The following is a 16208-nucleotide window of genomic DNA, read 5'->3' as shown; positions in this document are numbered from 1 at the left end:
GGGGGGTACAGACAAAAATGTAGAAAAAACTAGCCGGGCATCAAATTTTATCCAAGACAAAAAACTACAAAAAATGTGCCAGAAATTACATTGGCCAAAATGCTTGGCCTCCATATCTAGAACATGCTTGGTTATTGCATGGTGTTCCACTACAGTGCCAACCATGGCAAGAGGTGTTTCCAATGATTTGCCAAGCACGGCCTTCCTTTGCTTGGCCAATGGTAGGCTTGTTACAACTGCCAAGCTCATATTTTGCTTGGCCTCCAATAACTTTCCATTCATGGACAGCTTGGCCACTGATGATTTACCATGCTTGGGCCAAGCAAATTTTGCTGGTAGGGGGGTCAGAACGTACTGAAAGCTGAAGTATTTATTTGATGCAATACAAGGTAACACACTGAAAAGTGCACAAATGTTGCTTGTGCAGTTGGCGGGTTATCAGTGTTCACGCGCTGCCACACACGTGCACTGCTCAGTGCGTCACTGTCATTGTCGTCATCTGAAGTGATATCCAGAAAAACTTGAAAATGGGCTAGTTGGGTCGACATGATCAACGTTTCTTGCGCAAGCTTTACAAAAATGAACTGAAGACGGCGATGAAAGACGTACAAAACACATCAGCACATCAGGGTAAAGACAACACCCGAGTCACTGTCGGACACAAGTTCCATGTCGTCACTGATGCTGCTTTCTGTACTGCTTCAAGAAGCACCTCTTTTTCTTGGAGCATCGCCGCCACTGGCACTCTTTTTGCAAAGCAGCATTATGAAATGACTGTTGCCAAGCTTAAAACAGGTGCAAAAGGCACAAAATGCGGTTTTACATAAGCAACTACCACCATCTAAGGTTCAAAATTGCAAGCAATGTAATTGACAACTGTGATGAGTCTTTAGCAGCAGAAAGAGCGGAAAATCAAGCCAGACAAGTGTGACTCATCATCGGTGATACTGCTACAAACTCGAGTGAAGAGTACAGCTCGGGGTTGGCAGCTAAAGGATTAACTAATAGAGGACAACTTATATTCAGTGTGTCGGCTGGTTGGTGAAGGTTTTTGGCTGTTAAATGCCGAAAATGCTAAGCAGAAAATAGTCTTCATCCCCCAGCGGCAATTAAACTAATTTTAGTGAGTCAAGGCTCTAAGAACTGTACCACAGCCACATTTAAAAACATGGAAAAGGGTGAATACAATGTGCAGCTTAATACACTTGCATTAGGGCAGTTAAGCACGCAACACTACACTCATTGCAAAACAGTGATCGCGTCTTCCTGCATCTATACCAGCAGCTGTTTTTCCATGAATGCAGCAATCTGCATAGGAGATGCAAAAATCTCTTTCACCGCTCACTGATGAAGTGCTACACTCTGTGTACAGTGGTCAGAGAGCTGACTTAGGAATGTTTTAGCATGACTTGACAGTGTTCTGTGCAAAGCACCTCCACTTTTGATAAATTTACATTGAAAGGCTCTACAGTGACAGAAGCCCACCAGAGATACAGTTTAAATAGTTAATAAGAACTAACAGACAATAATGTGAAGGAAAGTATAGGAAAGATTATTTGTAGAAATTAGGATATAAATGTGAACAAAGTAAAGCGGATGAAAAGATAACTTGCCGCTGGCAGGGACCTATCAAAAACCACATTTCGTGCCTTCTGTGCATGTTTTAAGCTTGGCAACAGTCATTTCATAATGCCGCTTCGCAAGAAGAATGCCAGCGGCGTCGAGTTATCTTTTCATCCACTTTACTTTCTTCACATTTATATCCTCGTTACTACAAATGACATCCCTATACTTTCCTTGGCATTATTGTCTGTTAGTTCTCATTAATATTGTGTCTAACAAAGAAAAAACAAGCTCTTAAAAGTCACCTTCTTTCCTTCAGTTTAAATAGTTGTCATTCACACAGCTGCATAGAAACTATTTTTGGCACAGATAGTGTCAAAAGTCTCATCTTCACATAAGCAGTTGACTGGACATGTGGTTTGCTGCAGGTGGGTGCAAGGCAAGGAGTTAAGTGCACACAAATTCAATACGTCTTGACCACGCAAACGGCTTCACGCTCTCCTCATGATGACAACTTGCAGCAGAGAATGTGCTACATTGTCATATCAGCCACTGCTCTCACTGAAGCAAAGCCAAGGTGAAGCAGCCTGCACAATAAAGGTGCAGGCTGCTTGTGGTTATCACCGACAGGATTTTTCATCACCACAGCATAATAAAAGCTGTATTCGCAAGCTAATAAAGACAAAAATAAACAGTACCTATTCAATATGCAAGATAAAAGCACCTGTATCCTTCACCTGCCTTAAGCACACCCAGCAGAAACCATGTATGATGGGTGTGCATGTATAGTGGGAACGAAGAGCATGTGATCTTTCCTGACAATCACAATCATTCCATGCCCTCCCCACTGTAAAGCCAGCAGATGTGATGATAACATGTGGTGACGCCAAAGCCAATGCTAGCTGAGCTATATAATTATTCAGAAGTAAAGAGCAATGCAATGAAAGCTCATGCACGAACATACCAATTGCAACAATAGTAGGGGTGTACGGCAGCTCCGGGAGTCTTTCTGTGATGCTCGTTCCCTCCTGGAAGATAAAAAGGAATTCAGGTCGCCAATATTAACAACACGTTTCCTCAAGGAAACATTTTGACACTTCGAACATTCTACTTGAACACTTTTAACAGCGAAGCTGTTTAAGCCAGCTGTAAAATGTCGACCCTGCCGTGAAGGGAAGAGAGTAAAGCTTAGCACAGAAAGAATGAGAAAGAGAGAAATAAAGAGCAAGAAATGCAGAAAGAAAAAGAATGAGACAAGAACATCAATGAAAGAGAGAGAAAGAAGTAGAAAGAGAGAAGAAAAGATAGAAAGAAACAGAAAGCAAGGAATGCCACGCCCACTGAAAGAGACGCCGCGCACAACCTCCGCTCTATAGTGCATAGCCTGGCTGCACCCAATCATGTCCAAAGAGTCATGGGGCGTCCTAAGATAGTGCGTACTCCCGAGGGGAAAGCCGCGCATCTTGAAACTAAACGTGTCGGTCGATGGAGAGTACAACTGGCGACGGGCCCCTTCTTTGCTGAGCCAAGCTTTGCACGACTTAATGCAAACATTAAAACATTTTTTTCATTTATGCGCTTTTTGAATCACATCTGCACCAAATGTGCAATTTTGCATGCCAATTTCGAACTCACAATTGATTTATTTTTGAGCAATGAGTAGTTTTCATACACTTAAGAATTTATATATCCTGAATGGACTAGTGAGAGGTAAGCTCTTTCCAAAATACTGGACATTAGGAAGGATAAAAGCATACTGAAATGATCTAGTATCATCAGATTGCAACATTGCAAGAATCAATGTTCTAGGCCAACTTGAGGTAAAAGTATATACAACGGAAAACCTTCATATTTTTTTCGTATCGTTTCAATCAAGAATAAAGTAATGTACGTGTAGGTTTTGTGGACTTTTTGACCTTGCACAAACTTTTTCGTTTAGTTCTGAAGTAATATGATACTGGCAGAAAACGGGGATTTACAAACTGATTCGGCCATGTAAAAAAGTTTTTTTTGCTAATAAAAAGATTTTTAATGCGTCTTTTTTTAGCAACAGAGAGAACAATTATCAAAGGAATGTGCCCTATGTCTAGTGAAAGTTAACAGCACCTAAAACCCCAAAGTGAAGTGCAACTCACTTCAAAAACTTGGAATAGATGACTTTCATCTTCTTTGAAATGTGCGCACAGAAGGGGCAGCACAGCTTCCTTCACTGCATTCGTGTTGCCTTTTTTGGTCTCCTCTTGCATGATCATCAGCACATACATAATGTCTTTCTTTGGGACCGACTCCAAGTACTGAACAAGTGGTGGTGCATATGCTGACACTTTTTCATCAAATATTGCCTGAAACATCACATGTACTGATTAATAATAGTATGTGGTTGAGTCACAGTGTCCTGAATTAGCTTCACCGTGTAATGGGCGTAGAATGTTTACAATATATGGTGAAGCTAAGAAATTGCGGAAACCTGCATTGAGAAGACAATTATCTAATATATTGAAAATCGCTCTATTGCTGGCAGCTAAAAGTGAGGGAAAGTCCTAATATATGTTGATAAAATTCCTTCCTGCTAGTGAGCGCTCATAATGTTGAGGAATGTCTGACTTTTTATTTGCCTATGTTTCCACAGAATAGCTTTGCTTTTGCTTAAAAAATGCTAGACTAAACACCTGACTTTGCTTTGAATTGTCAGTCAAATTGGCTTTGTGCTATCCTCTGCCAGTCAACCCTTTAGCTCTGGTAGCAGAGAGGCTACTCTTAGTACCTGACCAGCATAAGCCTTGCTCAACTGTGAAGTTTTACTTCAAGGAACTTTTAGGGGTTAGTTTTCTATGTAATGATTCTCTAGGAAATATATGTCCCATTTTCAATTCACTCCAGAAAATGTTGCACACGAGAAAGAGAAATTACCAGTGTTTTTAAGAAATTAAGAGGAATAGCTTTTGCACACTTTCATTTAGAATGAAGCAGTGGTAATGCAAAATTTCCAAGGCTGACTACTTTTTGCTTTTAACTGCATTTACTTAACACCAATTTATTATGAATTGCTTAAAGGGGCCCTGCAATACTTTTTCAGCATGGTCAGAAAGCACTGCCGATTGTCAGTCGAGGCTCCTGAGAACACGCAAGTCAAACATTATAGCGCAACACGCGGCCTGGAATGTGCAATTATTTCTCGAAGTTAGCTAGAAATCGCTCTCTCTCTTCTCTGTACAAATGATGGCGTGTACCCAAATTACTGTGCCATTTAGACAAGTCCACGGCCGTTTGCTGAATGGAGCATCTTTAGCTGCATAGTTACTGCGGCTGCCACGGGATGCTGCCATGTGCCCTCGCACGCACTTGCGATCACATTGAAAGTAAGCCGCGCGTTCGCAGAAAAAAAATGAAAAGTGCTGAAGGTCATGACGTGCACTGCCGAAGGAACGCATATTCTTGCCCCCACATCATCCCCCTCCATGCATGACTTCATGTGTACTCGCTGGCACGAAAGGAGAGAGAAAGCACTTAAAGCGTGCGACAAATCCCTGTAGCTCCGCTCGTACTTGAAGGATTCTAAAAGTTTTTGCGGCAGACAATTCGTGAGGCAATAAGCTCTTTTAATGAAGCCATTAGACAATTACTTAGAAAAGTGTTACAGAGCCCCTTTAAGCTTCCAGTAGAAACTAAACCTGACTGCACTTATTTAATCAGTCGCTTAAGCTTCAAGTAGAAACTAAACCTGGGGTGCCTAGCAGAGCGATTCTATGACTTTTCTTTTATGCCTTTCGCCACCATTAGTCATCAGCCATTGGTCAAAAAGAGCAGCGCAGAAATTTTGCTTAATAGCAGACGGCTAATGGTGGCAGAAGGCATAACAGAAGTTATAGAACTGCAACAGAATCACTCTGCAATAGCACTCCTGGCACCATTAAACATTCCAATTCAGTCAAAAGTGAAGTTATGGACCTGCCTCATGCAGTTTCAGACATTTAAATGAGCCACAAAGATGTTAGGAGACGGTACAAAAGATTTGTGGTAATAAGTAAAGAAAGAGCACATGCTCTGAGGACTATGTCTAGAAGTCAGACACCTATAGTCGGATACAACTTTAGAATTTCTTCCTCAAAGGAGGGTGCACACAAGCCTGCACCAAAGGGCACACACTCCAGACTGAAGTGATGAGCTCCACGGCCGGTGACCCCCGCCTTTTGATAGTGTTGCCGAGTGCAGGAGCGGGACTGTTTCTACAGTCGAGGAGGCAATCGACTGCCGCGCTTCAATCATTTTGGTGGGGCCTCTCCAGACTTCTTAAGTTGTATCTAACTATAGTCCACAGGGTTTATTCCATGTTATATAAAAGAGTTCTTTAGCATAAATGGGAAGGCCGCAGAAGTGATATAGACCTTAAAAAGTACAAGCTAAAGATAGTGCAAGCCTTCCCTGACCTGCCGTTTAGAGAGGAAGCTAAAGGTAGGAAGATCCTCCAAAAACATTAAGCAAGAAGCTCACAGCTCCTTACTTTGTGGTCATTGGCAGAGAAAAGATGTCAGTGAACGGTAGGAAACTTCGGTGTCCAACACTGGGATCAGTCATGGAGACCTGTTAGTATGACTTGCAAGACAGAAAAGCTGAAAGGTTTTTATATTACTGTAAGAATAGAAAGTAGAAGTCCAACTCAGCTAACAAGACACGAAACTGATGACATCCTGTGTGGCAACCACAACAGAATAACGCAAGGCTCATTAGAGAGTTAGCTGAAGAAAAACTGAGAGAGGCCTTTGTTCTGCAATGGACACAAGTAAATGAGTGAAAGCAAAATCAATCATTTCGGACTTAACCGAAAGATCATAAAAAATGAAACCCTCTGCACCTTGACATCCTTGGCGAGGAGCTTATTCCCATGCTTATAAAAGAATGGCCTGTGAAGAAGCATTGGCCATTCTTCCTTCACCGTGGAAACGTGAGGAGGGGGATCAGCATTTATGAAACTCCTTTGTTCGGGATACGTTTCTTCCATGTAGGCAGTACAAAGTGACATGTTGATCTCTTTCAGGCTTTTTTTCCCCTCTCGTTTTAAAAACTGAATCTTGTCATCAGTATCCTCTGGTGGCTCCATGTCCCTCACAGGCTGCCAGTTAACACAGCCATATGACCACTTAACTAGCTTCCTGGGCCTCTGCACATCTGGTGAGATCGTTGGTCTTCCTCGAGTAGTGTTTTCAACACGGCTTTCTAGTTGTTGAAAGAGAGAGTCATATCCTCTCCCAAGCAGTCCACCGCCTAGGCCACGATCCTCAAGGGCATCAGGAAAGGCCTGTACTACCACCATTGCTGCCTCTCGAATCAAGTCCCGTCTAGGCCTGGGGCATATTCTTGTCATTTGTTCAACTACACATCGTACCAATTCCTTTCTTTCTCTAGGAGGAAGTGGCCTCTGGGCTTTAAGAGCATTTTGAACACGCTCCGGCAAGGTTTCAAATTGAAACAAGAAACCCTCGTATTGTTTTTCACTTTCACGGGAACCTGTTGAACTAATGCCCCCCTGTGAAGTGCCTGGAAGAATAAAAAAAAGCAGCCTATCAGGCATAAAACTAAATACAATGACTGATTTCATGTTAAAGGGGTACTTTAACTACTAAAGCTACAAAATGAGGGCAAAAGCCATGGCTTCCTTGTAGTCATGCAAGCGTCCAAACCAAAAGGCCAATAGCGCAGCAATGTGCACTGTTTGTTGCCCATCACTACAAAAGCTGTATAGTAGTATTACAGACAATTTACTTTCTCTTGATGCTTGCAGGTGCTATTCACTGCATTATAAAACCGTACTGTAATCTTGCTTTATAGACACATGGTGGTTGAGTATTGCAAAATGGTATCTACCATTTTGCAATCCCTTTCAAGTTTGAGATATTCGGGACTGACTCTGCTTCATGCCATCCCAAGTTAGAACCACTTATGATTTACATACACTACAGTAACGAACTACTACAAATGAATTCACACACTTAGGAGATGTTCAAACTTTTTCGAAATCTTGCAATGCAAAATCAATACACCCCAAGTTTCAAAAACCACTGATAAGACGAACAATAAGGGAGGGCACCTGGAAGAGCAGGGACAGGTGAAGCTTTTGGAACCCCTTCAGCAACAATTACAACTCTGTCATCAAGGGGGAGCTCATTCACGATTCCTTCAAAGGTTCCTTCATCAAGCTCTGTCCAGTCTTTCAGAAAAACCTGTGTTTGAAATAATATTAAACAAAGAGGTAACAATATGGCCTTATATATTGTCTTAGGTGCTGTCACTACGTGCTTGGTAGTCAAGCTCTTTTTTGAGACTGATGTGTCAAAGATAAAATGCTAGTAATGCTTTCCAAGCCACTGGTGGTTCAATTTTTGCAACAATTAAAGAACTGTGAGAGCTACAGAAGTTAATTCATTATTAGGAATCTACGAAACTACACCGCACATTTAATAGCGAAAAAGCTACCTAGACGCTACAAAGGCAAGTGCCAAATTTCATACCATAATTCTTTGAATGTACGATAACCTTTAGCTCCCAAAAATGTTCGTCCGAATCACAGGACTTGGTTTATATATCAGTTAAAGGAGCACTGACACAAAAATTTTGCATCTAGTTTTTTCTGCTGCAATAGGTAGCTAACGACCCAATTATCACGGCTGGGTAGCTCTTTGCTCAATCGTGCGAAAGGTCAGATTTGGAGATGGTTTTGTAGCGCTCAGTCGTAGTTTCGGTTTCAGAGAGCACCGAATGAGGCGGGACCCAGAGTTGTTTTTGTGTAAAAATAGCTGTCTACATGTGCACACAAAACCGCGTGCACATGAGCACCGCTTTGACAACTCTTTTCAACGAAGGCTTCCTGAATGCTGCTATAATGCCGATCTCTGAGGCATTGTAATTATGCGTGACCCCCAAAAATACACTGCCGAGGTGAGGATATCAGCCTTTGTACTCCTGTGCAGGTCTGCCCCCTCTTTCCATTGAAAAGGTCTGCTAGAAGAGAGGGCTCGCAAGGATCGTAGCAGCCAACACAAACTCGTGAAGCAGGGGGCGGTTGATTGTTTACATGAAAACCAAAAACGTGCTTCGCGTGCCGTGGCGCAACATGAACTTTAAAATTGATTGTAAATATGTTCTAAGCTATATATCGTCCGTTGATATTTCGTAGATGATGCATGTATGTCCACACAAATCTATCCCACAAGTTGTCTCACCTTCAAAATTTTGTGTCAGTACTCCTTAAAAAAAAAACGCACTGTAAAACAATGTTAAAAAGTTTCTTGTATACTCTTGGCCAAAAGCAGCCACAAGAACCTCTCCTCACCAGCACTAATTTCATGGTGGGTGAAGGCAAGATACTTAATGTAGGCAATAACGGTGTGTGCAAGAGCAAGCTGTACACTTAATTTAATGTCAATTAAAATTAAATCAAGCACATATGTTCTTAAGGTAATTTATGAGCTTCTGTAAAAGGCCTGACATAAAATTAAACACCTATTTACCAAAGTCTAACCTAAATTTGGGTAATAAAAGATATATTTCCACTTACAGTAGTTCGAATTCAAGTTTGCATAGGATATTTGCAAAAAAGTCAAAGGTCTGCTAATAAGTACATGGGCCAAAACAAATTTTTTATGTGACCGTGGTTAACATTACAGGCAACCAAAACAGCACAAGAGTACAATTATCAAGTCAGCCCTTGCCAGAGGGTCTGTTTTCTTTGTGCTCCACTCAAACTAAATTAAGCCTTAGCCTTGTTTAATTCATGTTAAACAACTGCCGGTTTAAAGTGATAGTGAATCAGGTACGCAAAGTAAGCATGCATGTAAGGAACATACAGCATAACGTGACAAGTACTCAGGTAGCCTATTTAAATTAGACTTGTTTCGTTTTAGCTTTGTGAACCTGATTACATTGTATACCTTAGCCTGTGTCGAGTCGCAGACTCCCTTTTCTTTTGCCTGCACGAGCACCTCCAACAGCGTCCCCACGCAGGCAGTTTTTTTGACACTGTGGTCCCCGCTCCATATTTTGACGAAAGGCATACTGTGGCAAGCCTGCAGTTTTAGGAGAGAAGCTTCTTTAGGAACCTTAAAAGTGTTTTTCCAATATATGCTATATAAAAAACAACACAAATGAATTTGTGTCATGCCCCGTCGAGCCATCAGGAGAGGCAACTTTTAATAAGAGGCATGCAACAAGCGAACAGGCAGCTTGCACTCGCAGTAGATAGTTATCATTGCACAAATATGGCCACAAAAATAAAATAATGCAAGGTAACACAAGAACACAATTCACACAATAATAAACCATTTAGGGGACATACATCTAGAATACACCTGGTATCCCCACAAAGAAAGAAAAGCAAGTCACACATAGCTACCACGAAAACTACCGCCAAGTGACCCAATAGCAGCAAATCAAATTTACTATTCAAAGAGACATTGAATCAAAACATTCACTTCACCCAGAACATTACACTTTTCAAATACCAAACAAACCACTTGTACAATGTGCGGAGGCTTGATGAACCAGAGGAAACACAAAAATGAAAGACGCGCTGCGACGTTACCTTGAAATTACCGCCCTCCCAACATCCCAGATTTCGACTGCAGCTGGACTCAGTTCACGTAATAAGCATTGCAGATATAGTAATACACAGAATAAGAAAACATGACGACCCTCTACCACTAAGCATCTTTACATTACTGGCACTCAGCACAAGAGTTGCGACGAACAATTGATTTAATTTACCGGTTGCCAAAAAATGCCCACGGTTGGCGGCTAACAGAATTTCATGGTGCTCTCATTTGGGATGTTACACCGACCAATGTGAAAGCAGCACACTTTTCTGTGGCCATGAAGCATTTTATGTTAGCAGATAATCAATCTATCTATTTTTATTTATTCTCTATGTCTAAATGTCGCACGTGTAAACTAGCTAATATATGGATGTATACCTGTTCCACTTGTCACTGTTGGTACTGTTTGCTGAGTTATGCGGTATGTCTAACTATTGGTCTCGTCACTAGCCAGCCAGGCTGAGGGACCAAAAATGTTTTTTCAAAGTTTTTGTACTGAAAGTTGAAAGTGACAATACAAAAAAATTGCCTATGAAAGTGGAATGGCGAGTTGGGCAAGATGGTTGGTGTTCATCGTAAAATAAAAACAGTGCAACCGGTGAGACACAGAATTTAACAAAATATTTGTGACACAACTGAGACAAGGAAGAAAAAAACGAGAGAAGACAGGATAGGGTGCCAGACTTTCAAATATTTCATTTTTCCGCACATCACCCAAATATATATATATATTTCCAGATATATGCACAGAGAGAGCGCGCACCACAAGCAAACTAAAGCATAGCACGATAAAAAAAATCTATCGCACAGTGTCATCTAAATATAAGCACTCACTCTTGTACAAAGAGATCGAAGAGACACTGACGCATCCATCCCCCTTCTGTATGTGCATCACCTTAACATAAACAAGGCCATGAAAATGTCATAACATCATGAAGAATGCAAAGCCGCAACATTTACAGTTCTTCAGGAAACGAAGACCTCAGGCGTACTACAGAGGCACCAGAAACAGTGTAGGGCCTGTATGGTGTTCTATCCAGTAGCCGAGAAGGGTGCAAAAGCATTGTTTCCCTAACGCCATTTTCCAACACATAGAAAGAGAAACCAGATGCAAACGTTGCATGAACACAATTCACCAGCAGTGACATGTCTTCACAACTAGTGTTCACAATCGCAACAATTTCTCCAAAGACAGTGTCATACCGGGTGCCCGAAACAAGCACGTAGTCATGGATAGTGTATGTGACACCTTCCACAGTTGCTTTCTTAAGCAGGGTACTGTCCTTTGAAATTACACCATATCTCACATCACTCAAAATTCTCAGCTGATCAGCCCCTCCCATCTCTGTGAACTCAACAGGAATCCGAAACAAGCCCTTTGCAGCCAAGAATGCCTGGTAAAGCTGGTGCTGCTCGCTTAATGTCTTCGTGACATTCTTGAAGTTCTTCGCGCTCCTTATACATTGCTTGAAGTACTGGTGCTTCCCTTCGAATCGCATGGTCCAGACATGGCAAAGAGGGCCGAACACCTGAATTAAGTCACTATAATGAAGCATGTAGTGATGCTTCGGGCGCAACTTATCCTTGGGAAACAGGGAGCATCGAGTTGCAATGTAGTCTTCAATTGTTACTTTTAATAATGCCACTTGAGCAGAGGTTATTTTAGGCGCCATTAAAAGATCGGTGATGTTCATCAGTTTGACCAGAAGCTGCCATGTTGAGTCATTATGGTCAACTACTTTCGAGCCAACATAAATGGGCAACAGTCTTAACAGTGTCAAATTCTGCATCGCTTGGCCACCAAGCTTGTTGCCCTTGCTGGGAACTTTAGCTGGTTTGTTGCGGAGATCATGGGCACTGTACTGCATTGTGGAAATCCTGTTGTTCAGGTAGTCGTAACTGAACCAGGCTTTCTTGGTGACGAAGTATTTTATGTACAATGGTACGTCATATTGCACTACACCTTCGAAAACATCATGCCCAATGCACGGCGGTAACCCAGGCTGGCATACATGAAAGTGCTCTAACACATGAAAGGGGGAATTCCCGATGATACCAAAATCATCTTGCACACTGTCACAACTTGCAAGGCGTTCATATGAACGAGCATAGTTTTCTGGGGTGCGCCTTTCCCCAACTGCATGGGGATTTTCGTGAAATTCTGAGCGCGTCAGCAAGCAAAAACGGCAAAAGTAGGTGGACGTACCAAAATTCTGAGTAAAACCACCAACTGTGTGGCTTCCAAGGTTGTCACCTGTGATAAAGTCTAGTCTCACGTGATGGTTTATTCCATTAACCATCAGGCCTTTCCTTTCTAGTACAACTAGATCTTGAGTCAATGGATCAAGAACTTTGTCCAACCCGAACTCTTTGATGTCTTTCCGCCGGCACAGCATCACTAACTGCATGCCTTGAACCAGTGACCTACAATGCAATGGCAAGTTCCCGAGTGTCATATAGACACCGAGCAGCTTGTAATTTCCCCTTGATGAGCCTAGTGGATTAGAAATTTCAAATTCATCCAAATAAAGAATGAGGCGAACAACATTTTGCTCTGGACGCTTAAAGGATTCGCACACAACATAATCGTGGTAGCAGTCATCTAATGTATTTTGATGAGCAGTTTGGCTGAGTGCTGGCGCACAAAAAGCCAAAAAATGGATGAGATTTTCAATTGGAACGTAATGGTAAATTGAAGCAGCATTCTGCTTGTTTATGCCTAACGTGATCTCTGTTGGTTGCACAAAACAAAAACTGTCTTTATAATACTTGTGCCGCCGATAGGAAGACGAAAGCAGAAAACGTGTCGTTGAAAAAGCATCTTCAACAAATGCAGAATTAACTGCGGCAAGAGCGTCAGCTGGAACAGCTTCCGCCAGTCTGTGCAAGGTCATATCTATGTTGAGATTGTGTATGTTCTGCATTTCCTTGACAATGTATTGTACTGTTGCTGCAGGCACATGATGCTCAGATTCAAGCTTCAACAGGAACAGTGCAAAGTTGTCACTGAAAAGCTTGGTATCTCTGCTGCCATCAGGCTCTGAGTCATGACTGTCGCGACTACACCATCACTTGGTGAATGAGTGGAGACTCCACTTGGGCCAGGTTCTTGTTCCATTTCAATGGCCTCACTCGTGTCCGCCATTTCTGAATGCTGTGGAGTGTCCTGTGCAACATCCGCCGTTGTTGGGTGGTACCTCGACACATGAGTCCTTAGTGATCCAGCTGTTCTCAACACGCTGGAACATCCAGTGAAAGGGCAAGCGACAGAATTTGTTCCACTGTCAAAATGTGCAACAATGTGTGACAACAAGTTTGCACGGGTCGACTCACTTATCCCACATGACGACACTGGGCACAAGAACACAGCACCCCTTTGTTCATCACTTGGATCATCACGTTGTCTGTGGTGCCTCGAAAAGTGGCTTTTCAGGCCTTCATAGCTCTTCAACACAGCCTGGCACGGCCCACAAGGGCAAACTGCACCAGATGAAGCACTGCTGTGGAACTTCTGGTGCTCGAAATAGGCCACCAATGTTGGAAAGCTTTGTGTGCAAAATCGGCAGGTCAGCATCCTTCGTTGGCACTTTGGCTGCAATGCAAGACAGTAAGTTCTGCTGATATGGTCTTTGACTTCACAGTGGTTCTTCTGTTACTATTGAAAACTGTGTTTTTTCTGTGTTTATTTCTATTTATTTATTTCTCTCTCTCTAGTTTTTTTCTCTTTCTATCCTTCTTCTTTCATCCCTTTCCTTCTCTCTGTTTCTTGCTTCCTTCTTTCATCCCTTTCTTTCTCTCTCCGTTTCTTCCTTCTTTCATCCCTTTCTTTCTCTCCCCGTTTCTTCCTTCTTTCATCCCTTTCTTTCTCTCTCCGTTTCTTACTTCTTTCATCCCTTTCTTTCTCTCCCCGTTTCTTCCTTCTTTCATCCCTTTCTTTCTCTCTCCGTTTCTTACTTGCTTTCTCCTTCTTTTTATCCTTCTCGCTCTCTATCTCCCACTCTGTTTTTCTTTAGCACTTTTTTTTATTGTCTCTCTCAGGGGCGGCGCCAGGATTTTTTTACTGGGGGGGGGGCGCAGGCAGGTGAAAATGCAGGGGGGCTCCAGCACCCCCCCCCCGTGCCCCCCCCACTGGCGCCGCCCCTGCTCTCTCTCTTTTCCTTTCTGCATTTCTTTTTCGCCATTTTTCTCTATTTCATTCTGATATGCTGTACCAATGCCTCCTTGACTAGATGCCCGCCGCGTCGCTCGCTTTCCCATTGCGGCGGCGGTTCCCTCAGTTCCCCACAAAATCCGTGAGGCAGCGCTCGTAGCCTGACCGACTTCCGGCGGCAGCGGAAATACGCTTACACCTTCGAGACTGTAACAGGCGTGATGGCAATCTCGGAGGCCGCAGCACGTGACCTCCGTTAGTAAGTAAGTAAAAGTAAGTAAGTAAGTAAGTAAGTAAGTAAGTAAGATGTTCTGTTCCCTTTTAACACAGGACAGGCGTTTTAAGTGCCGCAGGAAGAAAACCCGTTGCATCCGTTGCAGGCGTGCGCTATAGGGGGCGCTTGTGGCCTGACCGCGGAGAAAAAAAAGAGGGAGAGGGTACGGAACCGGGTCACCGGACTACGCGGCGGGCATCTAGTCAAGGAGGCATTGGCTGTACTACGGTCTTCTAGGAACCGTAGCTGTACTGTCTCTCCTCCTCCCCACCATCACATCTCCACTCACACTCACTTCCCTTTCACACCCCCTTGCTACACTTTACACAGGCTATGCCACACCCTGCTAGCGTGCATGAACAGCCGAGTGGTTAGGACGCTCGCCTCGTGATCGAGGGTACGCAGGTTCGAATCCCGCCTCGTGAAGCATTTTTTTTTCTGCGCAAGAATTGACATTTTCTTGATATACCTTCTTTTCTTTCAATCACCCTGTACTCGGGGGGGGGGGGGGGGGGGGCATCAGCACCCGCATGAACAGCTGTAATTCCGCATCTGCAGACAATAAACGCATGAATAAGAAGCAGGGTTGTCTATCTTGTTCAGAAACGCGATATACGACAGTTTGAGTGCAACAAACAAATGCCGTCCTCGCCACGAGACTAATCATCGCGCGCACACGCACGATTGCACGCTGTAATACATGGTACGACCAATAGCCGATGCAACTATATGCAACGGCGTAAACAAACCGTGAAAGAAAACGAAAACATTACAGCTCAAGCAAAAAATTCATTTCATCCCCGAAGGGTGCCAGCACTTACTTGCTCTGCATGGACGATACTGAGTCTTTCGAAAAGAGAGACTCAGTGCAAACGAGGAGCTTCACACAAGTAGGCTCATTCTAGTACACTCAGAGAACACTCTTAACACAAGCCAGTGGTCCAGTGGGTGAGCGGGTTGTCAGATCAGAGATGGCGCCACCCGCTAGACAACATTAGTTACCTTTAGCTACGGAAACTCTAGGCAATATGACGGCACACACTAGAAAAAAAAAAAAAAAAGAAAGGGTCGACACCACGGATTTCCAAATGGGGGTCCGAGAAGCCCATTCTAAAAAAAAAAAAAAAGAAACGCGTTTTTCGGATGCACACTACCTCCTGTAACAATGGCCCCTTCCTATTTTTTGGTATGTTTCACCGTATAACATCCTTGTATTGCGGCGGGGCTGACTTATGTTTCCCTATCTTCATGAGATGGTTGTAAAGCTTCTGTTTCGGTTTTCTACGACATATGCACGCCAGCGTATTTTTTCTAGGCTTGCATATCTCAGGGGCAACCATAGCTAGAAGCAGGTGGAATTTGGCTGCAGACCGCACAACTTATTGACAAGCTGTTGCAGTGGCGTAAATCCAGAAAAATCACGGGGGGGGGGGGGACACAACTTGCAGTGGCGGTCATTTTGTTTTTATTATTTATTTTTTAATCATATAAAAATTACGGTTAGGCTTTCACACGAAACTAAAAAAAAATCAATAAGACGATCATGAGAGTCGCTGCCGGGTCAGGAAGACAGCGCCTTGCAGCCAATAGTATAAACGTACGTTTCATGGCGAAGTTAGTTTCTAATTGTAACTCG

At 43.0% G+C, this 16208-nt stretch overlaps 1 protein-coding gene across 1 annotated transcript in view; it reads right to left on the bottom strand.

The window, feature by feature from the left end:
- LOC119390254 (uncharacterized) overlaps positions 1–15489 on the bottom strand; it is a 41897-nt gene extending 26408 nt beyond the window's left edge. The window contains exons 1-4 of the mRNA XM_037657830.1: positions 15394–15489; positions 9489–9623; positions 3699–3905; positions 2528–2591 (exon numbers count right to left, since the gene is read on the bottom strand). Of these exons, the coding sequence (XP_037513758.1) occupies positions 2528–2591; positions 3699–3905; positions 9489–9611 (394 nt within the window). The 5' untranslated portion in view covers positions 9612–9623; positions 15394–15489. The remainder of the gene's footprint in view (positions 1–2527; positions 2592–3698; positions 3906–9488; positions 9624–15393) is intronic.
- Between the last annotated feature and the right edge of the window lie 719 nt (positions 15490–16208).

The sequence above is a fragment of the Rhipicephalus sanguineus genome, chromosome 4, assembly GCF_013339695.2.
Source record: "Rhipicephalus sanguineus isolate Rsan-2018 chromosome 4, BIME_Rsan_1.4, whole genome shotgun sequence".
Lineage (NCBI taxonomy): Eukaryota > Metazoa > Arthropoda > Arachnida > Ixodida > Ixodidae > Rhipicephalus > Rhipicephalus sanguineus.
Note: the sequence above shows the minus strand (reverse complement) of the source record. Positions and strands in the feature narration are given on the sequence as shown.